Source organism: Protopterus annectens, chromosome 3.part1, assembly GCF_019279795.1.
Source record: "Protopterus annectens isolate FY-2018-M chromosome 3.part1, PAN1.0, whole genome shotgun sequence".
NCBI classification, from domain to species: domain Eukaryota; kingdom Metazoa; phylum Chordata; order Ceratodontiformes; family Protopteridae; genus Protopterus; species Protopterus annectens.
The window spans coordinates 1,748,189,078-1,748,213,850 of record NC_056732.1 but is presented as its reverse complement, the minus strand read 5'-3'; the positions used below and the strand labels follow the sequence as shown (position 1 = coordinate 1,748,213,850).

Below are 24,773 nucleotides of genomic sequence, written 5' to 3'. Positions count from 1 at the left end.
TTGTTGGTACTCGGACTTGCACTTCTGTTATGATAACAGGGTAAATTAAGTCCTTGATTTGATGTTTCTGCCATACTGGAGGTATTAACCATTCTTGTACCTTGCTCAAACTTCTGGGAAAGTGCCTCAACTTTCCCAAGAAGCATGTTTACCAATATGGTTAAATTCCCAACAGCATTCGCTTCATTGGAGTTGCTGTTATGACTGTGACCCATAGTAGCATTAAATTCCTCAGATGTTGATGGAAACAGTAGTTGCGAACCGCTTTCCCCATCTCCACTCCCACTCGCCATGATATCCAACAAAAAACCAAGAAAACCGAAAAACTACTAAAAATCAAAAGAAAAATGAGTTGAATGGTAGGAGAAAGCTGAAATAAGCAAATACGAATAACGTAATGCTAAAGCAACTAAAAACTTTAATATGGTAAGCGCTTTCAGTGGTAAAAATATTCCACCTTCTTCAGACCCAGAACAACATAAAACTGATGCTTATATAGCTTGTAGTTAATTATCAATTAGTCATTCAATCAACCAACAAAAATAAAACCAGATAAAAGTACAATATTTAAACAGTATGAAACCTGCTCAAAAATGTTACAATGTTAAGTACATAATACTCAATTTATAAATAACATTAAATATATATGTATAACATGTGTAAATGTTATACTGAAAAAGGCACATTAGAACTGCTCTTGACGATTTATTTCTGGAAGGGTCTATTGACATAGACACCTTTCAGTATCTTTCTATGGCAGCACCTAGAATTCCTAGTATTTTTGGGACTCCAAAACTACACAAGGATATCAGGAACCCCCCTTTTAGACCCATTGTTGATGGTAGGGGTTAGATTACTTTTGCTTGTGCTAAATTGGTAGATAGTATTCTTAAACCATTTATTAACCAGGAGTTACAAATATGTGGTGATTCATGGAGTTTCCTGGATAATATTAACAACATGGAGTATAAGGACAATAACATTTTTGTTACGATCGATGTAAAAGATTTATACACAGTCATCCCCCACCAATTGGGTATAGAATGGGTGAGAGAATTTATGTTGTCCAAGAATGTAGAGCATGATAAAATATGTCTGGTTGAAACACTTTTGGATCTGATTCTTTCTAATAACTATATTATGTTTGACAAGAATATATTTTTACAAAATAAAGGGGTAGCCATGGGGTCCCCATGTGGTTCCAGTTTCACCAACAGTGTCATGGCATATTGGGAACATAATTTTTTGTTCCCTGATAGTGTTTTTCAGGAAAATGTACTATGGTACACCAGATACCAAGACGACATGTGTCTGGTATGGCAAGGTGATATCAAACTGATCGAAGGATTCATACAACATATTACCAACAAAACCAATTTTCTTGAATTCACTTATCAAGTAGGGGTAGATGGCATAACATATCTTGATGTACAACTGATTAATGACAGGTATAACAAGCAGTATAAAGCTACCATTTATAGGAAACCTACCTACTCCAATGCCTTCCTGCACTATACTAGTGAACATCCATATCACCAGAAAAGGGCAGTTGTTAAAGGCCAGTTGGTGAGAGCTGCACGGATGGTTACTGAAGATGTTGACTTTGACTTAGAATGTAACAAGATGAAGTCCATCTTCACAAGTAGGGGGTATCCTATCAAATTATTTTTAGAAACACTTACAGAAGTTAAAGATAAGAGATCCACAGGTTGGTTTAAACCTATTTTAACTAGTAGAGCATATAAGGATGATATTACTACCAATACTAATCTAATTACATGACAGCATGACAAAAATGATGACAGTGTCACGTTATTACATCTCAGTTTCCTATCTACTTTTTCAGCTGACACGGCAAGAGTCAAAGAGATTTTTTATAAAAAATTGGGCATTTATTTTGGAAGAACCGTCCATTTGTACTAAGCTAGGTATCAGACCCCGCTTCACTTTTAGAAGGGGTTTTAACCTTAAAAATCTGTTGGAAAGGCATAAGAATGAGCATCTAGGTACGAACAAGCGGGTACATAAAGGTATGCTTAAATGTGGGCATTGCACACAGTGTAAACACATTCAAGTGACTACTGACATCAATATTAATAACAAACACTACACAATAAATGGCTCATTTAATTGTGAGTCCAAAGCTGTAGTATATGCAGCTTGCTGTCAGGTTTGTCCCTCATTTTACATAGGTAAGACCAAGCGGAAACTAAAACAAAGAATATACGAGCATTTTTATGCTGTTAGTAAAGGTGATGTTAACAATGCTCTTGCTCGGCATATTTTACAATTTCCAACACATGAGTTTTTACTTTTGGTAGTACACCAAACACTTTTAGACCTGAGAGGGGGGCCTTGGCAACTTTTATTAGAACAAAATGAGTTGTATTGGCAAATCAAAACGGCTGCATACATTTTCCCTGGTTTAAATGAATTTGTGTCTATTAAAAGCGTGTTAAAATTAAAAGCTTTAAATAGATAACATATTAATTTTGCATAAAAGATTTTGAATTTGATACTGTACCTTTTTGTTGATTAAGTCTGAAACATAGTAACATTTACACAGTTTCATATATATAAAAATATGGACTTTGTTTTTGGTCATATATTCAGTATTATTATGATCAAATTTTAGTTTTTAACCAGCATGCAATTAATTATTTTTTACATGTTACTATATATTTTTTATGTGTCTATATTTAGCTAAATATCTTAGTTCTTACTGTGAATTCATGTCATTATCACATATTATACATTTTCAGTTTTGCCCTAGTAGCTTTTTAAAATGTGATTTTTCAGTATAACATTTACACATGTTATACATATATATGTAATGTTATTTATAAATTGAGTATTATGTACTTAACATTGTAACATTTTTGAGCAGGTTTCATACTGTTTAAATATTGTACTTTTATCTGGTTTTATTTTTATTGGTTGATTGAATGACTAATTGATAATTAACTACAAGCTATATAAGCATCAGTTTTATGTTGTTCTGGGTCTGAAGAAGGTGGAATATTTTTACCACTGAAAGCGCTTACCATATTAAAGTTTTTAGTTGCTTTAGCATTACGTTATTCGTATTTGCTTATTTCAGCTTTCTCCTACCATTCAACTCGTTTTTCTTTACCCAGACTATACAGTAGTAATCACTGCCACGACCAGCTAATACTTATCAGCTACCCAAAGACCCTTAAAAGGGTGCCCAATTATTACTGTGCAATATTATTATCCAATTGGTAGTATAGCCCAGGGGTAAAGCTATAGGACAGGCTTAGACAGTAAACTATATAAATATGCAATGTACTCTAGAGCTAACTTATCTGTACACAAACCAGCCACAGTTGAAAAGGATTTAAAAATATTTAATAATAAATAATAAAGACACAAGACAATACTACTACAATACAATGCTACTCAAGAGTTCAGAGATCACACAGAAACTCAAAATAATTCTGTAGTACAGTTCTGACATAACATAAAACACAAGTCTAATCTTTATAGTCCTAGCTATTTCTGCAAGAAAACACACTTCTAAGATAACTTACTTAAGAGCAAGGCAGTGCTGAGTTGAATGGTCAAAGGTCCAAAATGCTTACAGTCTCTCTCTGAGCAATAGTTTTTAAAATCACTAACATACTTCTGCTGGGTTCTCCCAGATTACATCATTTTGACACTTAGGTTTTCCCAGTATACACATTACATCATTTTGACACTTAGTCTGGAGTTCCCAGGCCACAGCGGAACTGCATTTACATTCTTTTACACTTAGAGCAATAAAGGACATTCCACATGTAAATTCTGGTCATTAACTTTAGCCTTAAAACAATAGGAAGGATGCTTACTCCAGACTCATCGACTCCAAATTCTAACTTCAAAGGACATACAAAACATAATTTTAATTTCAAAGAACAGATGTGAAATGCTTCACTTAGTTTTCCTTACAGCAGAGGGCAATGTTGCTACAATCTTGAAGTTCAACATTTTACAGTGTTTTCTCTCATTTAAGAAATAAGCCTGTATTTCACATTTATATTTACAAATGTCAGAATTATGTATCAAATTCTATTTGGCTAGGCTGGCAGCCTTCACCCATCTTCCCTAATCGTCACAGGCTTTATGAGAGATCTGGGGACACATGTTGATAGCAACCTCTCCTTTGACCACCACATTGCCACTGTGGTCAGAAAGTCCTTCTATGTGGCACATCTCATTACCAAGGGTTTTGCATCCAGGAAGAAAGAGGTCATCATTTCTCTCTACTCTCCCTCATTAGACCAATCGTAGAGTATAATCCCCCATTTGGCATGTACCTCACTAGACACCTGCAACAGCTGGAGAGCCCACAAACGTATGTCACGAAGAGGATCCTAGGCTTTAAACACATGTCTTACATAGACACTCTCAAAAAACTCCAGCTATTCTCTATCTCATATTGTCTACTAATGTCTGAGCCAGCTCTGTTAGAAATGCTACATCTAAAGAAATCCCAATCCCTATGCACCACAGGCTCCAGAGACCTCAATCTCATTACCACAATCAACAGAACATGCTGGAGGTACAGGTTCATAACTCAGAGACTGCCCATGCTCTGGAATAGACTTCCCATACATGTCAAGCAGAGCACTTCACTGGCTGTCTTAAAGAGGAATCTTGATGAGTGGCTGGGAAATAGAAAGGCCACCCCAGGGATCACTCCAGTGGCTCTACTTGACAGAGGCTCTGAGAACTAACATTGGGCCGTACAGCATTAGAAGTAAAGCACTAAAGGTGATGGGGTTAATATACAAAACAATGATATTTAGGATTCCCTTAACTTTGATTGCCCTCTGTATGTCATGCATTAGACCAGTCCTTGAATATAATGCTTCATTTTCTGATTACTCAAAGTATAAGCTGAAAATATTAGAAAATGTTAAAAGGAAATATACCACATTATGCCTAATTTTAGAATTTTGTATTAACTTGCTTATTTAAACTTGCTTGGACTATGTAGCATTACCTATAGATACATTAGGAGCTGGCTGTATAGATGGTACAAGACGCTTCATAACCTTAACCCGAGGATATCCTTACGGACTGAAATACAAGAAAATGTTAGAACTCTTAAGGACTATAACTATGTTCTTTGATACCTATAATTAAAACTGGTAAGTGGAATAGATTCCTAAATATGGCTAGTGCAAGTAACTGGAGTAGGCTTCCACACGTGCAGTCGATACGGGCAGGGGACATAAAACTAAAACATCCAGTTAGTGTCAGATGGCCATAATACATTTGTAACATCGTTCACTCGTAACGTAACACTCCTATCTCTCTGACTCTCTCTCAACCTCAAAAAAAAAAAAAAAAAAAAAACACCAACAGCTGCCTGCATTGCATTGCATTTTTTTTTCTTTTTTTTTTTTTTCTTAATTCGTTCTTTACGGTACAGTACCTGAAGGAGCCGGGGGAACAACTGGGTCTGGCGGTGATATATTTTTTCATCTTTGACCAGAATGGTACGATGATGAAGAGTCTATTCACTGTCCGACCGATGAGTGACTGCTGCAAACTTGCTGGAGCCTAGACTAAGTAAGTCCACTGACTGTTTGTCTGCACTTAACTACCGCAAACGAACCGTGAACGGCTTGCCTGCACATGTACTTGATAGATAAACATAAACACACAGTAGTATACACCTCCTCAGGCCCAGCTGTATTCCGACATGCTGGCAGTCTGCTCATGATGCTGATGTCATTGCTCACGCCCTGCACTTGATGACATCAAGAATAAAATTCGAGGAAAAAAAGGACTGGGAAATTCGGAAATTAAACGGGCTACTCGGGAATTCGTGGCACCCAGATATTTTGAACTCAAAACCAGTAAATACTGAGGAATCCTGTATGGTTGAGAAGTATGGTTGTATAGTCCTTAAAAAGAATAACTCATTTACAATTAGTATCCTACCTCTCAACCTCTTAGCACAAGAAATATGGACAAAGCCAAAAATAATTGGGAGGGGAAAAATACCTGAAAATAAGGACAGATTTTAAATATTGCTCTCATACATTTAGAGATTTGTTAGAATGAATAGTTTTGTATTAGTATGCATTTTCTGAAAGACATGAAATCTGAAACCCAAATGTCTTACCATTATTCAGTGACTTCAATTCTCTATGGTTTGCAAGAAAACCACCAGTTGTATCGGGACATACCTCTCAACCTCTTAGTGCAAGAAATCTGGACAAAGCCTGTCAAAATGGGGGGACAAATGCCCAAAAATAGGGACATATTTATATTGCTCTTATAAACTTAGAAAGTTGCTAGGGTGACAGTGTTTGTTTTAACATACATTTTCTGAAGGATTTGAAGTCTGAAACTCAAATGTATGTCATTATTTAGTGACTTCAGTCCTCAGATCATCTCAATGACTTGCCAGAAAACAACAAATTTTATGAGGAATTGACCAAAAATATGAGCCGAAAATCTGTACAGTTGAGAGGTAATCGGGAACAAACCAAAAATACGAGAGAAATGTGGACAGTCTGTGATCATAGCTCTCAACCTTCCATCTCCAAAATGAGGAACACTAACCCTCATAATGTGGAACAAATGGGCAAAATGTGGAACAAGTACTAATGGCTTACTAACAACTGCAGCTAGGAAGGTCATAGGATGGTTAGAATATGCTGGTTTTACTTATAAAGAAAATATTTTAATGAATTAATATGATTTATTTCTATTTACTATTGATTTCACTTAAAAAAATCCCTAACACTGAATGTGTACAGACCCTTTCAATGTGGAACTTATTGGAACTTCGAGGAGCATGAACAGACCCCAAATGAGGTACGTTCCTCGTAATGAGGTGCACTTGAGAGGCATGCGTGAAAATCTAGAAAGTTGAGAGGTGTAGTTATATGCAAGACACGAAGAGAATACGTCTACAGTCAAGTGCCGGAGTATGGAATTGCATATTTTCAGTTTTGTGAGTTTAGGTTTCGCTTTTGTTTCTCTTTTAAGTTTCATTTCTGTACGAGGCAGAGCCCATGGAAAGATGGCTGCTACTAGTAGTAATTTGAAGGAAGAATTAAATTGCTCAATTTGCCTAGATGTCTACAAGGATCCTGTCATTCTGGACTGCGGGCACAACTTCTGCCGAGAGTGCATTGAAAAGGCTTGGGAAACCTCAGATTCAGACGGTACCTATAACTGTCCTGAGTGTCGAGCGCAATTCTCACAGAAACATGAATTAAAGCAAAACTTGAAACTGCGCAATGTAGTGGAGAGCTTCCTAGAGCAGTGTAAACCTACAGTGGAAGGAATGGAGATTTTTTGCGACTCCTGTCTGGAAGACCCTCTGCCAGCGGTGAAAACCTGCATTGTGTGTGAGGCATCACTGTGCGAACAGCACCTGAAGAAACACAATGAAAGACCAGCCCAAAGGAACCATTCTCTGGTCGATCCTACCAGTTCGTTGAAAGAAAGGAAGTGCCCGGCACATGATAAAATGATCGAATATTACTGCTCCGACGATGGTGCTTTAATATGCGTTACCTGTTATGTTGCAGGGTTACATAAAACCCATAACATCAAGACTTTGAAAGATGCCTACCATGAGAAACAGGTAATAGTGCTTTAAGCATTTTTACCACAATCCGTCTGGCGCATTGAAAATAAACAGTTATACGATTATTTTTTTTTTCAAATATTGACTTCCTAACACAAACTGCTATGTTTTGATGCCAGTCGCGATCATTGTATTGTTCTAGTTAAGCTAGTCGCATAATTAGTTTAGCTACTCTCTGTTTCCACCTCAGGACATTATTGATCAGTGAACAAGTTCTTAGCAAAGTACTAAGCTAGCTGCCCTTTCGAGCCATGTTAAGTCTAGCCAATTTCCCTTTTTATGCTTGTATTACCTATCCATTTTGATATTAGATTGGCTTTACTCATCCCATGATCGACAGTTATTACCCCTACGGAGAATAATATATAACTGGAATCAAGCATAGCATAGAAAATTTTTAGGGGATATAAAGCCTAATCTTCTGAAGTAGTAGATGCATATATCTTAACTAATCAGGGACAAATCTGAACAGAATCAAGGGCAAGTCTAGAAATGAGCCATGTTAAGTCTAGCCAATTTCCCTTTTTATGCTTGTATTACCTATCCAATTTGATATTAGATTGGCTTTACTCATCCCATGATCGACAGTTATTACCCCTACGGAGAATAATATATAACTGGAATCAAGCATAGCATAGAAAATTTTTAGGGGATATAAAGCCTAATCTTCTGAAGTAGTAGATGCATATATCTTAACTAATCAGGGACAAATCTGAACAGAATCAAGGGCAAATCTAGAAATGAGCCATGTTAAGTCTAGCCAATTTCCCTTTTTATGCTTGTATTACCTATCCAATTTGATATTAGATTGGCTTTACTCATCCCATGATCGACAGTTATTACCCCTACGAAGAAGAATATATAACTGGAATCAAGCATAGCATAGAAAATTTTTAGGGGATGTAAAGCCTAATCTTCTGAAGTAGTAGATGCATATATCTTAACTAATCAGGGACAAATATGAACAGAATCAAGGGCAAATCTAGAAATAATCAGGGACAGTCAGGTATACTTTTAGAAAAAGAAGCTATGTCTTACCATAACGTTCCATCTGTATTGTTGATCCTCGTCCACTCATTACGTATGGGTTACGGTTCCGATATCGGAACCAAGCCGGCCATATACCAAGCTCGCGCCAGCGATAAACTCTCGAGCTAAGCAATCTCTTACCCATAATCCCCCTCTCCCTGTTACCTCAAATTGAGTTTGCTGCGTCGCCCATCAGGTCGTGTCAGGCTGTTGCTCTTGAGCTAAGTGAAACCTTTTTTGTCCTTTTATTTCAAAATAAGGACTTTTTCTCTCAGAAAAGTTGATTTTCTGTTCTCTTTTACCTTATTACATTTAGCGACTCCCTTTTCTTTCAGTTTTCTTTCTTTTTTTTTTTTCAATAATTTTTATTTTTATTTAAACATTAATAAATGTCGCAAATAAAAACCATCTTACAACATGAACGTGTGCATATATGTATATATATATATATATATATATATACATACACATACATACACACACACATATATATATATATATATATATATATATACATACATACACACACACATATATACATACATACACATACATACACATACACACATATACCTATGTTATACATTGATGTAAAATACCACAGGATATAGGTCATACAACATATCTATTTACACTATGTACATAGATGCTTTCATTGTTAATTCCACAGTTATATAGACAGTATATACATTCGTAATATCCAAGTTATTATTTAATATCTGAACTTGTATGTGTTCTTTGGTTCCATTATAGTGTATTTCTAAGTTGCTGTCTGATGAATTATGCTAATATGATGTTAAAGGTTTGTTCCCAAATTTCTCTGGATTTCATGTTTTTGTTTCTTTTATCTATTACTATTTTATGAGCTAAAAGGTGTTGTATAGCTACTTGTTTAAAACCCTCCCAAGAGATATTTATCGTATCTAGCCATTTAAAAGCTATACACAGTTTCATTAGTAGGAAAAATGTTAAAAGTGTATTTGCTTGTTTTCTTGGGATGTTGGATGGGAGAATGTGTAACAGAGTGAATTCCCAAGTTAATGTTGATGTTTGATAACCTGTTTTTTTGTAATTGTACCTTGAGATAGTTCCAGAGTTTATAGACACATTTACAGCTCCAAAATACATGGAATAAGTCAGCTCTCTGGTCCTTACAGTGTGGGCAGAAAGGTGATTTTGATGTGTTAAATTTGTGTAGGATTGCAGGTGTAAAATAAGCATTATTATTGATCATGAGCTGAGTGTATGCTAACGTTTTGAGGGGTAGAATCTTCAGTGTTAGATTGATTGCCTGGCTTATTTGCTGATCATCTATGGATGGTTTAATTTTTCTCCAGTAGTTGGAGAAGAGGAGGTCTTTCTGGTATTTGATTTCATTTATCATTTTATATGAATTGGTAATAGTTTTCTTTGTTGTGATAATAGTTTTCCAAAGCCTGCTACAAGTTTCTATGTCACTATTGGTCATAGTAATATTTTGGAGATAACTGGAACACAGTTCTTTGATTTGTCTTAGGATTATTATGTGTGATTTAGGGAGGTTTAAGTTGGTCCTCATTTCTTGTATTGAACAGTTAAGGTAGGGATAGATATCTTGGATTGTTTTATCTTTTAGTCTGGGAAAAGGGACTAAGTCCAGCATCTTATTGTTTATTTTTAAATTTGGGTTTTTATGAAGGGGTTACAGTATTGTCATGGCATGTCTAAGGTTCAAGAATTGAAAGAGTTTTTGCGCTGGGTTGATAGAATGTTTTAAGGGCTCTATAATGTTATAAGTTTGTATTTCTTTCTGCTTCAGGAATGGAAGTGCTTTGGGATTGAAACCTATAGCTTTAATATATCTATAATATATGGTCACCCAGAGAGGAGACCAATTTTCCATTGACGGGTTATGTTCAGCTATTTTCAATATTCTGTTAGTGTTAATGATCGAGTAGTACATTTTAAAATCTGGTAGATTTAGTCCTCCTTTGCTTTTGGGGAGTGTTAATTTTGGATAGGAGATTCTGTTTTTTTTTGGGTTCCCATATAAATTTTGCTAGGATGGTATGAATTTGTTTGAAGAATTTATTATGTATTGTTGTCTGTGATGTCATGAATATATACATTAATCTAGGTAAAATGTTAATTTTGATTATTGATACTTTGGCCAAGAATGGTAGTTTTAGGTTGTTCCATCTTTTGCAGTCTTGCATTATATTTTGCCATTTAAGGTTTACATTGTGTTGGTCGAAGTCTTTGTTACACTGGAAAAAGGTGATTCCCAGGTATTTAGTTTCTTCTTTAATTTTTATTGTGTTTAACAATGGTATTAGTGAGATGAGTTTGGGTGTTTTAGGGGGAAAATATTAGTTTTATTAAGGTTTAGTTTGTAGTTAGACATAGTCGAGAAATGTTCAATTGCAGCTATTATTTTGTTTATATCTGAATTTGGTGTAGTGCAGTATATGTTCAGATCATCTGCAAATGCAGTGAGGTATATTTTGAAGTTGTGTATTGATGGAGGATTGTGATATGTATTTTGTTTAATGTATAGAAAGAGTGGTTCTAGGTATAGGTTAAACAGGAAGGGTGATAGTGGGCATCCTTGTCTTGTTCCATTTTTTATTAGGATCCTATTTGACCAAATTTTATTTATATACAGAGATGTGTATGGGTTGCTATACAGAGTTTGGATGATCTGAATGAAGTTATTGGGTATATTAAAGTAGGGTAGTGTTTGGAGTAAGAATTCTAGATTAACCCTATCAAATGCCTTGTGGGCATCCACTACCATTGTGTAGATGTTGATATTGTATCGGTTAGCATAGGATATTAGTGCATCTAATGTTAATGTATTGTCACTAGTCTGTCTATGTGGTGTAAAACCGGATTGTTCTGGGGAGAGGATTTTTTCTATCAGATTTTTCATTCTGTTTGCAAGTATAGAGGTAAATATTTAGTATCCATATTTAAGAGGGAGATGGGTCTGTAGCTGTCGGGATTTTTGTGGTCTGTGTGTTCTTTTAATATAAATATAGTTTTAGAGGCATTAAAGTGGATATCATTTATTTTATAGTTTATTATGTAATTCAGTGTATAGTATAGTAGTTTGGCTGTCAAGGGGGAAAATGCTTTGTAAAATTCTGATGCGAGTCCATCCGGACCCGGAGCCTTATGCACTTTTAAATGTTTGATTGTTGTAATAATTTCACTGATGGATATCGGCTCAGTTAGTTTTTTTTGTTGGTCTAAATTGAGTTTAGGGAATTTCAGTTTTTGAAGAAAAAGAGTTCTATCTTCCTTTGAGGTTTGTAGTATTTGTGCTCCATATATTTGAGAGTATATTTTTTCAAATGTTTTAATAATGTCTTCATTTTTTGTGTAGTTTTTGTCTCTTGTAGTTTATTTCTGATATATTGGAGGCATTTTTGTGTTGGCAGATAATTCTGGCCAGAGCTGTAGATGGTATTTGAGCTTCTTCTGCGTAAGTGGCTAACATTCTGGCTTCATAGAAAGATAGGTTCCTGGTTTCTAACATGTATAGATCCCTTTGCAGTTTTAAAAGTTCTGCTTCTGTTTGGTTCTTAGGGTTATTTATTAGTTCTTTTTCAAGATGCTCTATTTTCCCTTTCAGTATATGCTCCTCTTTCAGTTGTATTTTTTATAGTATGCTGCTTTTTTGATAAACAATCCTCTGATTTGTGCTTTGGTTGCAGCCCATTCTATGTCAGTTGGTACTTGGGAGTTAGTGATATTTGTAAGAGCTATTTTTAGTATTGTTTCTGTTTCTTTTATTACATCCATTTTGGAAAGTAAATTAGGGTTTAATGACCAATTATGACCCCTATTCTCCAAATATATCTTTTTGTCCCAGTTAATGTTCAGCGTGATTTTGGAGTGATCTGAAAAGAACCTGGTATGTATAGTTATTGTTGGGTCCATGTTAATGAATATGTCAGAGATTAAGAAGAAGTCTATCCTTGACCACATTTTGTGGCATTGCGAATAGAATGTGAATTTCCCTGTTTTATCTGCACTGTTCCCATGTTTAAAAGGGTCATATAGTTTGAAATCTTGTTTGAGTTCATTAAGGGCTAATGTGGCTTGTTTATTATGTGATTTGGTCAGATTAGATTTATCCTTTTCTGGGTTTTGATATGTATTCCAATCACTAGGTAGTGATCTTTAAATTGGTTTAAGGTTGGGTATAATGACATAAAAAAGTGTTGTTGGTTATTACAGGGTGCGTAAACATTAAGTACCATTATAGGTTTTTGTACTGTAGGACTATTAAATGTTACATAGCACCATCTTCCCTCCTTGTCAGCTTTGGTTTTATGTATTTTTTCCTTAAATTGGTTTTTAATTATTATGGCAGCCCCAGCACTGTTTGTTTTCCCCTCTGAAGCTATGATTTGACTTATCCATTTCTTTCTGCTAATTTCTGCCCATTGATCTGCAGTCAAGTCCATTTCTTGTATTAGTATGAGGTTGGCTGTGGTGTTTAATGTAAGGTGTAAGAATAGTTTTCTTTTCTTCTTGTTTTGGAGCCCTTTAACATTCCATGATTCTATTTCCCACATTTATTTATTAGGTGTATTCCTTAGATATGCCATATATATTAGTTTTGTTTTGTTAGTTTTGTATGTGTTACTGTGTGATGGTTTAGGAAAGCATCTATTTATCCCCGTCCCTACACTGTGCCTAACCACTATATCCCTGGACCAGGAATAATCAGGGGGAGAGGATGAAGGTTCATTATATGGTTTACCTTTACGTCTAATCTTGGAATGTGATTTCTTTTTAGATATAGATTTACTCCATAGTATCCTCCCTGTGTTACTATAAACAATGTGGACAAAGCTGAACAAACTAGTTCCCTCAACAAACACTGCTACTTAATATCCCTAGCCTCTTCCAACATATTATTTATACAGTGATGGTATTGCATTTAAGGTACAGCATGTATTGTTTTTTGTCTTGTGACTAATTTTCTAATAGTATTTTTAAAACAGCATATTAATATACATTCCTCAGTAAATTATAGCAATATGTGTACCATAGTAATATTGTTAAACAATCAATCTTGTCATTTTTACATTTTTCTCTCATTTGACTTCTTTTTCCTCCCCTTTACTAATTCAGGTTTCGGCCTTCTTTGGTGCCTATAGTGATGTTTTTCCACATCAATCTGTGTGGGTTATAAAATATATACTTGGCACCTATTTAACAGAAGTAGGAAGTATAGAGAGACAAAAAAGAAAAAGAAAAACAGCTTAGCCAAACAGTCCTTCTGCTATAGTTGACATATTAAGGCTATATTTACATTATCCCAGGATTGTTAGGTTATTTTACTAATTTCCTGAGATTACTTCTCTCCAGGATCTTTTAACACATTTCTAGTATTTACATAAAACATTTAACAAATTTTCCCTTTTTTTCCCAATATTAATCTATGAGCTAGCATAATTCTGACAGTTTATTTCTTGCCTATTATTTAAGGCTGGAGTTTCATTCACCTACACAGTACTGGGTGTACTGTTTTAGTGAATGGTTCAGTTCAACAGTACCTTATTTCTTCAAGGTTTTGCTTGCAGGTTGGTTGACATCTATGGTGCAGCTTTCTTCTTTTAGCTGGTGCAGATCAATTTTCATTTTTCAGGCAGTAAAATCCTTTGGAGCTTGCTGAAATCCATTTTGTCTGACTGTTCTTAATGAAGCCATCAAAAGCCTAGGGGGACTGAATTTGCAAGCCAATATCCGAGATGGGAACTTCCTTCCTATATTCTTGCATCGGAAACAGCAGTTCATTTTTGGTTCCCACCCAGGCTGTACTTCCCTTTCCTGTGTTCCTCATGGCTCACATCAATGACCCAAGAGCCTAGACAGCAAGGGGAAGATTTCAGAGTTGGATCCCAGCTAGAGTGCTCATGAATGGGGTCGTTTTTTCATCCAAGGGACCTTTATCTTTTTTTTGTGGATTTATTTCACTTCTGAAGGTGGAATTTGCTTGAAAACAGCCAGGACGGTCTCTTTTGCCTCTTTGGGGTTAGCAACCATGTATTTAACCTCTTTGATGTAAAAGATGAACTGATTTGGATATTTCATCTGGAATTTGATTTTTTTACTATTAGGAACCTGCAGTATGGAGATAGTAGTTGTCTTGCTTGTCTTATTTGTATTGGGAGGTCTTGAGCAAAGGAGATTTTATTATTATTCCAGGTGAGTGTGCCTTTTTTCTTTGCTGCCAGTATGATTTTATTTACATCTTGGTAGTTTAATATTTTAATATAGACAGGTCTTGGTTTCAGTGGTGTTTGCATTTCCCTCAGGGCTGTGTGGGCTCTCTCTATTGTTATTTGCTGCATTTCTTCAGCTTCCTCTAGAAGGGAATTTATTATTTGCTTGATTGTTAGATTGTTATGAAGTACAGTTTCAGGTATTCCTCTGATGATGATATTGTTCCTTCGAGATCTTGCTTCCAGGTCTGTTAATTTTGCTTGTAAGTTTTGTATTTCTTTGTCATGGGCATCAGATTTTTGAGAAAGAGTCTATTTTTATTTTATTTTCTATTATTTTGGACTGAGATTTTTCCATTCTGGATATTATTTGGCTGAATGAGTCACCAAAGGTTTGAAATTGTAATAAGTCCTTTAATGCTTGCTGGATAGGTAATAAGGCAGATTTTATGTCTTCCAGATTAGCTGGCTGGTCTGTCTTGGATTTATTTGTATTTCTAGTGTTGTCAGTTTGTTTAGATGTCTTTTGTCTTTTTGAAGTTGTGTCTTTCTCAGGTGAGTCTAGTACTGAGAATTTGGTCTTTGTTGTTGTTGTTTCCATATTATTTTCCTCTTTTGACATCTTGCTGTATAGTGTTTTACCAATCTTGCAGTCAGATGCAGGGCCTTAGTAGCACATTGCTTAAGCTGTTATTCAGAAATCTTAGTTAATCCTGCTGTTTCTGAGCTGAATCTGTCACTTTTTCTTCCTCTTTTGTTTGCTGGATGATATTAGCAGTAAATATCTACAGTTATTTCTGTATTATTAATTCTGCGTTGCCTTCTGGGTTTGTTTTAATCCAGGGTATATCGAGACCTAGGTGATAGCATTTCGAACTCCTTTTCTTTCAGTTTTCTAAAAAATTTTTAGTCACTTTCACCCTTTTTATCTGATGTAAGGTATCAGTGGATTACCATAGTTGGTAGATAGCCTTTCCTTCGAGTATTTTTGTGTTTTTGTATTATTGTTGGTATGTGCTTTTCCTTTAACATGACAGATAAAAAAGGTAGTACTGGTTTTAAAAGATATGATTGTGGACATAAACTACCTACTTCAGATGCACATTCTTTGTGTTTTCTGTTTAGGTGCACCTCACTTAACTGTTGACCCAACCTGTGGGATTTGTAAGAATGTTTCCAACAGGACACTGATAGAGAGGAAAAATAAACTTTTGCTGAAAGGGTTGAAAGGATTACTAAAGTCTCCCTTTTCAGAGGCTATTTGTGGGTTGGAGGCCTCAACCCCTCCAAGATCCCATAAAAAGAAGTCTGAGGATGCTTCTAAGGCTAAATCTCTTCCTTCGTCCCCAGCTGGGGACTCTCATCAATCAAGAAAGAAAGCAAAGATCTCTGCTTCGGATCCAACCCTCTCGGGCCAGACACCTTTGGCGCCTAGATCTTCGGCTCCGAAAAAGTCCTTGGCACCATCTATGTCTATGGCACCGATGTCCTTTGCCGTATTGGAACTGAGGGGCCCCTCATTTCAGACTTCTTTACCGGCACTGACCTCACAGTCGGCGCAGACCACCATTGTTTCGGAACCGACAGCTCAGTCCTTGTTTACTATTTTATCGGTTCCAACCTTGGCACCGACAACTACTTCGGCACCGACCTTTTCATCGGTGCAGACCATTACATTGGCACCAATGACTTCCTCGGTGCAGACACCTGTAGTGCAGTCCTTTACGGCACCGTTGTTTTCGGTGTAGTCTTCTCTAGATAGACCTGTTTCCCCCTCAGCTGTTTCTGTGAGGTCTACCAGAAGCCTCTCCCAACATGACGTCTTGCGACTTGTGGATCAAGTGCTTTTGGCCAGAGGAATTCCACCTCTCAAGACCTATCCTTCTCCCTTGAAATCTATTGACGTAGCACAGTCTTCCCCCTCTATGGTTCCCTTTATGGATCTCTCTAAGTAGCCGCAGTTGCCTTGGTGGCAGAAAAATTTTGCTATGACCCAGAATTTGGCCTTTCTCAGCCGTCCTGGGACTTGCAGTTGGCAGGCTGGATCATTTAGGGGAGAGGTGGCTTCCCCCTTGGGCACTTCTTCTAGTGGACCTGCCTTCCAAGTCATTAAGAAGGCCTTGGTGTCTACCACTGATACTGTGCTTGCTATCTCACCGTCCTCCTCTGGAACACTATGTACGCATCAGAAGTTGCGGCTAGAGCAGTGAGTTCAGGCATTGTTTTGAGACGACATGCCTGGATGCGCTTGTGTAATTTCGCAGAACCCTTCAAGGCTTCCTTTCTCAATGCTCCCATCGAGTCATCCTCCTTGTTTGGACCCAAAGTCAAAACTACATTGGCCAGGTGTGAACAGGACCCTGTCTGCCGTAGGTTTCCATTATTCTTCCCCCCAACGTGCTTTCTCCAGAAACAAAAAAAGCGGGAAGATGTGGTACAGAAAATCTCAGGGTTCTCTCCGTGACACACAGGCCGATTTTTCCCCTAGGGGCAGAGGGGGAACTCACAAAGAAGATGCCCCTTTCAGGGCAGAGGGGGTCCGTGTAACCAGGGTTCCAGAGATTCCTTCTCCGGGCAATCCTACCAGCGCTCCTGAAGAGGTGCCCAACCCCTTTCCTCTGTAAGTGGTTGGGGGACGTTTCTCTTTGTACCCTTCTGCCTGGCTAACCATTACCAATGATTCTTGGGTACAAAGGATAATAACCAGAGGTTACAAGATCCCCTTCGAACTTTGTCATGTCTGTCCATCAAGATTTCCCGATGTTCCACCCAGTCAAAGGGAAGAAGCAGCTCTAGAGATTACAAAGCTGCTAAACAAAAGAGTCATCCAAGTAGTCTCAACAGACCAGATAGGATCCGGATTCTACTCAAGACTATTTTTGGTGCCAAAGAAAACTGGGGACTGGAGACCAATTTTGCATCTCGGTGTGCTAAACAAATTTGTGAGTGTGCAAAAATTTTGGATGGTCACTATACAGTCTATCATTCCTCTCTTGGAAAAAGACGATTGGATGTGCTCGATAGATCTTCAGGATGTGTACTACCACATAAAGGTGGACAGACCATCAAGAAGATTCCTGCGCTTCTGTGCGGGAGCCAGTCACTACCAGTTCAGAGTACTGCCCTTTGGACTCTCTACAGCCCCCCAGAGTGTTTACAAAGTGCATGGCAGTTGTCACAGCTCACCTGCGACTTCAAGGTTTTCAGGTTTTTCCATATCTAGACGACTGACTCCTCTCCGCCCCCACCAGACACCTATTGGAGGAAGCCCTGGAATACTCTCTCAATACTATCGAAAGGTTGGGCATAAAAATAAACTGGCAGAAATCCAATCTCACCCCTTCTCAGTCCACAGAATTCATAGGAGTCATTTTGGACTCAAAAACTTGCAGAGCGTCGTTACCGGAATACAGAATATCAAGAATCAGACAGCAACTGTTATCAGTTCTTTCAATGGAAAAGTCCACAGCTCACTTGATCCTGCAGCTGTTGGGCTCCATGGCAGCTTGCATCACCATTGTCCCCTTAGCCAGGTTTCACATGAGGCTTCTACAATGGCTACTGCTCACCCAATGGTATCCTTTCCAGCTTCCCCTTTCAGCCAAGATTCACATAACTCAGAGATGCAAACAAGATCTAAAGTGGTGGTTGAACCACAACCCGTCACAATGGTCTCGCCCCTACTCCCCTCAGCAGCCCAAGGCTACAGTGACCACGGACACCTCCCTGATTGGGTGGGGAGGGCTATGTCATGGTCAGACAGTCCAAGGCACTTGGTCCGAAGTGGAGGCCCATCTGCATATAAATGTTTTAGAGCTGAGAGCGGTACTTCTGGCATTGCAGGCATTCCATCCCTTGCTGCCATCAGGGACAATTGTGATACAATCAGACATGGCGGTAGTCTGGTACATCAACAAACAGGCCATGAGGATATGGCAATGAGCGATGGCTACCAACCGCTTTCTTCTAGCAATGCACATTCCTGGGAGTTCCAACGTGATAGACAGACTCAGAAGGTGCATTCTTCAACCCCACGAGTTGTCCCTGAATCCTCTCATAGCAGCGGAGATCTTCCACCATTGGGGCCATCCGTGCTGCGACCCCTTTGCATCCCCGACCAACTTCAAATGCAGCAACTACTTTGCCCTGATTCCCCCTCCAGGGTGTGGACATTAATCTTTTGTTATTCCTAGCATTTTCCTTTCAGGGGTCAGTCTCCCTCTTAGTCTCTCTACTGGCAGGAAAGCTCTGAAGGGCTTTGCTCCCGAGCTTTTCTTTTAGTCATCCCAGCTTGAGATGCTTGACAGTTTGGGAGTGTGAAAGGTGCCCTGAAATGTTGGAAGCTGACCGGCTTTTAAATCCTTGGCAGGGTAGAATACATATAGCTAAGTCTGCTGGAGCAGTGATCACTCAAACATCTACCATTATGGTAAGCTCAGTTTGCATAACTGTTCTTTCCATATCATTGCTTATGATGTCACTTTCATCAATATGCAGTCAACTTTACAAAGTGATTCTTATGATGTTAGTTTCAACAATGTGCAGTCAAGATTTCAAAATAAAGTTGTAAAACATGGTCAAAGAAATGATTATCTAGTCAGTTTATTAGAAATTAAGTCATTCAGAGTTTGAATTCTTATTATGTTGAAATGCTTTACCAGTTAACACTGTTATAATATGTAGGCTACAGCTGTGATTCTTATGGATAAAATATCAATAAGTAATTAAATACATGAAATTTAACAGATGTATGACCTCATTATTTCAGCCATCACAGCCCGCAATGAAGCATGCTCATTTGTTGACTCTTCTTTTACTTTTAGTATCACCAACGCGTTCTTCAGTTAAAACAGATATTTATCTGTTTGAGTGCTTAGGTTATCACTGTAATTTGTTGGTGTTCTATGGTAGTGACATGTCTTAGTGCAGCTGTTTAAATTATGAGCAAAAAAAATGAGTATGGGCAACCTCTATTAAATGCCAGTTGTCTTATACTAATTCTAGTAGACAGAGTACATCTTATTTCCATAACAGAATCTTTAAACTAGATGATACCATTTGTGTGTCTTATGTCTACACTGATCACTTTTCTAGGACTTACTGTAATTGTCAGACTTAAAAATATTTTTATTCGTAATCATTTACTGTCAAATAGAAATGTGATAACTCTAAGACAATCTCTTTTCTACTGTCACCTCACAAAAATCCACTGAAAGGTAGAGCAAGGACCAACAGGACCAGAGTAACCACAGACTTCAGCGACCAAATCACATTAATTTTCACTTTCATCCCAAAAGAAACTTCCTCAGAATAAAATCAGTACAACAAGTAATCCTTTTTATACAAGTACAACCAATTAAAACAATAAACCATAGCTAATCATTCAATTAAGAACAGTTCAATGTTGATAAAATAGCTATACTTTCACCTAAAATTTTTTCTAAAATTTTTTAAATTGCAACTTTCATTCCAGTAACTAATTCTTTAGCCTTCTGTTTTCAAAAAACACTTAATATTTATAGTTTCATTCATTCCTGGGGACTTATCAGTCCCTAATTTTAGCTGCCGTAAAGTCTCCCTTTGTTCTATAATTTCTTTATAACCCCCTCCCCTAATATTTCTAAGTACTTGTTCTAAGATAGAAAACAGGAATTTCTTACTATCAGGACATCTAAGGGTATGCTTAAATAATGCATTATCTTTGTTCTCACACCTAATGGAATAAAGGTGCTCCTTTACATGTTTATATAAACTTCTAGTTGACATACCAACATAAAAATCCCCACAGGATGAACACATGGCTATATAAACTATCCTTTGGGTGTTACAATTGTACACTACAGAAACAGGTATAGTTCTTTCCAAGTGGGGTAGCTCAATGAAAAGACCTTCCAATACATACCTACATCTAATACAAAAAACACATTTGTGCATTCCCTTATTCTTCGCACTATTTATTGATTAAAGGAAACTCATGAAAATTGTCCTATTGCAGACATTGTTTCAAATTATAAGTATTTTTGTAAGTGAATTTTGGTTTGTTACCTATAATTTATTTATTATTTATTTATTTTACATTTGTTTACCGGGATAGTCCGACTGGATACATGTCCAATTTCAGCTGAGGCCCGGGGAGAAAAGCTCCACATAGACAAACTTACATAGATTACACAGAAGTTAGCAAACAATTATAAAAACAAAGTGATTATATACAATGGGTTAGTAGTGTTTTCTAGTAGGGACTCACAATTCTCATGGACAGACAATTAAAAGTAAGAGACATCGGATTGTAAGCAAAGCTTGGTGATGTAGTTACAAGTTATGATAATTGCAGAATATGCTTTTAGTTTATAACTTAATCAGGGTTGGTACATGGGCATAGCCAATTCACTTTGAGATACTGTTTGAGGTTTTTTTTTGAAGAGACTTTTGGAGGATTGTAGGGTTATATAGTTTGGCAACAAATTCCAGGTTTTGCCAGTGAAGTTGGCAAATGGATTCACCAGCAGAGTTATTAGCTTTGTGGGTTTGGACCAGTAGTTTATCGGCTGACCATAGGGATCTTAGGTTGCTATATGACTTAATAATATTTTTAAGTGAGGAGGTATCCTCAGGGTGGTTCAAAATTTTGTGTGCTATTAAGAGTTGAGTTAAGCTGGGCAGTTCTAGCCACTCTAGTTGTTTAAGGTTCTGGCAGTGATGGGTTCTATAGGTGGAGCCAGTGGCAAATCTGGCAATATGATTGTAGCTATGGGACAGCTTACCTAGTTCAGATTTGTTGAGGTTTGAGAGTACAGGCGAGGCATATAAAAGAGTAGAGAGTAGGTGTGATTGGGTAATTGCAGTCCTAGCCAGTGGGGTTAAAAATGTCTTGTTTCTATACAGTGATCCAAGCTTCTTATTGATGGTCTGTATGGTTTTGTTGACCTGTAGGTCAAATTTGAGATTATTGTCTATGATAACCCCTAGCAGTTTGGTGTGATTATCTGGGGAAATAGTGGTACCATTGTTAGATGTGACAGAGAATGAAAGTGTGGTGGATCTACTAGTGGGAGAGAAGAGTAGAAGTTTAGTTTTATTGGGGTTCAGAAGTAGGCATTGGTTGGTGAGCCATTTCTCAATAGTGTTAAATGTATTTTGTGTTAAGATTTGCAAGTCGGATGGAGAGGTGGCTGAGCAGATGAGAGTGGAATCATCTGCTTATTGAATGCAGGTGGCTTTAGAGATAGCAGTGTGGAGGTTGTTGATAAAAACAGAGAAGAGTAGTAGACCTAGTATGGACCCTTGAGGGACACCAAGTGTGAGAGGTAACTGGCTGGACAGTTTGCCCTGCCATAGTACCGCCTGCTGTCTACCAGTCGGGTAGGACTGGAACCACTGGATAGCAGGCTTGTTGAGGGAAATTTTAGTGAAAGAGTGAGAAGTTCATGGTTGACCATGTCAAAGGCTTTTGATAGGTCAAGAAAGAGGGCAGAGGTTAGTCTATTGTCATTCCTGTTTTGGTTTATGGCAGTAGTAAAGGAAAAGAGGGCTGAGGTGGTGCTGTGGTATAGGTTCATAGGTAGGTACTAGGCTACCTGCCCAAAGGCATATATTAGCCCAGCCACGTTGTTCGGTATTCACCGCCCCTTTGGTTAGTTCCCTAGGCCCTTGATCTAGCAGCTAGTACCCTTGGCCCCCATCTAGTAGAGCTGTTGGTATGATCCCTGGTGTGAAATTTCTGTTACCCATTCACTCGTCAAGGTTTCTCTTGAAGAGTGATAGTGAGGGGCTCTGTCTTATGTAGATCGGGACCTTGTTCCATAGCAAGGGAAGTCTTTGCGAAGGGAATCTATCCGTCCAGCATGTTCTATTCATTGTTGTGCTGAGGTTTATATCCCTAGAGTGTGTAGCTCGAGTAGATTTGGTTTTGCTAAGATGGAGCTTGTTCAACAGTTCTGGGTTGGTCTGTATGTTAGACAGATATCGCCTCTGAGAAGGTGGTATGCAACAGAGAAAAGCCTTAGTTTTTTTCAATCGTGCTGCATAGGACAACTGTTTGAGGCCAGTAATCCTCTTAGTGAGGTACCTCTCTGGTCTCTCCAGCTGCTGGAGATGCCTAGCCAGGTACATTCCAATTGGTGCATTGTACTCAATAATGGGTCTGATGAGGGAAGAGCAGAGGGGCACCACTACATCCTTAGATCTTGATGCAAACCCTTTTGTGATCAGATGGGTCACATAGAAGGATTTTCTAACCACCTTGGCAACATGGTTATCAGAGGAAAGCTGACTATCTACTTGGGTTCCTAGATCCCTTATTACTTCTTCAGATTTCAGGGGGTTACCTCCTATGTGGTAGTTCGCAGGTTTTTTCCAAAGGGGATTACTATGCATTTTTTTAGCATTTAGCTTGAGACCATGGCTTTGACACCATGCATCAGTCTCAATAAGGCCCTTCTGGAGGATATCCATGTCGGCCGGAGACTCTATTATAGCACCCAGTTTGTAGTCGTCTGCAAATTTGGTCAGCCACAGCCCTTCAGTGCTTGCCTGTACTTCTGAGAAGTATATGCCAAACAGGAGGGGCCCCAGGACAGAGCCCTGAGGCACACTGCTCGTTACTGGTCTGGATACGGACATAGATCCCACTACTCTTACTTTGTGGGATCTGTCTGAGAGCCAGTTTGCAATCCATCTTGTGACGTAAGGGTTTATGCCCAGGTTGGTGAGTTTATCAATAATACCCGATTGGGGAATGGTGTCAAATGCCTGAAACCATGCTGGGAGTCGGATAGTAAGTTATTTTGTGAAAGGTATTGCATTAGTTGCTTGTGTACACATTTCTCCATTATTTTGGCTAGTGGGAAAGAATGGCAATGGGTCTGTAGTTGGATATGTCTGAGGAGCTACCACCTTTATGGAGTGGGATGACGTGAGATAATTTCCAGAGAGAGGGGATAGCATTTTTGGATAAGATTCTGTTGATGAGGACAGATATGGGATATGCAATGGCATCTGCAGCTATTTGTAGGTACTCTGCAGGGAGGAGGTCAGCAGTGAGGGTGGTAGGTTTTAGTTTTTTAGAAGTGTTTTGATAAAACTAGTGGATATTGGTTGGAAGCTAAATTCCGGGTGATTATTAGGTAGATTAGGCATGTGGTTTAAGTTAGAGGGGGTTAGTTGATTTGCTAGGGATTGGATTGTTTCAGTGAAAAAGTTATTAAAGGTGCTAGCTATGGTCTCTGGGGAACTATGGGTGTAGTTAGTTGTGGTTGGGGTGGTGGAGTGACCTGGACAAAGTAGTTGATTTAAGCCTGCCCAGAACTTTTGAGGGTTGTTGTGGTGTTTTTGTAGGAGATTTTGGTAGAAACTTTTTTTATCCAGTAAAATAGATTTTTTTGTATCATTCCTGAGTTGACGATATTTTAGATGGTCAAGTGGGGCTTTAGTTGTTCTCCAGCTGGCCCAGGCTCTGTTTCTAGTTTCGATTTTAGCTTTGGTATCTTTTGTGAGCCATGGTGCTGTATTTGATCTAGTTTTTATTGTACGTGCTGGAGCATGGGAATCAAGGATACTTAGGAATTTAGTGTTAACGTGATCTATGGCCTCCTGTAATGTTAGATTTTTTAGTTTTGACCAGTCAACTGCTTTTAATTCATTTTGGAATATAGTAGCATCAAGGTTTTTCCTGTTTCTAAATGTTTTATATTTGGGCTGGTGAGGGTTTCCTGCCTTATGTTTTATGATATAGGTTAGACAATGGTCGCTGAGGTCATCGGGGAGAGTACCAGCTGTGTACAGTTGGGGTTGGTTATTAACTAGGATCCAGTCTAGGGTACTTTCCTTGTTGGTTGGTTTGTTTATCCTAGTGGGAGAGGTTATGGTCTGTTTAAACCCAGATAAGTTTATATGAGTGTGGGGGGGGG

General features: G+C 38.0%; 1 protein-coding gene across 1 annotated transcript in view; it reads left to right on the top strand.

Moving 5' to 3' along the window:
• The first annotated feature begins 6,892 nt into the window (after window positions 1-6,892).
• LOC122797852 (E3 ubiquitin-protein ligase TRIM8-like) overlaps window positions 6,893-24,773 on the top strand; it is a 307,712-nt gene continuing 289,831 nt past the window's right edge. Inside the window, exon 1 of the mRNA XM_044066374.1 lies at window positions 6,893-7,612. Coding sequence (XP_043922309.1) covers window positions 6,950-7,612 — 663 coding nt within the window. The 5' untranslated portion in view covers window positions 6,893-6,949. The remainder of the gene's footprint in view (window positions 7,613-24,773) is intronic.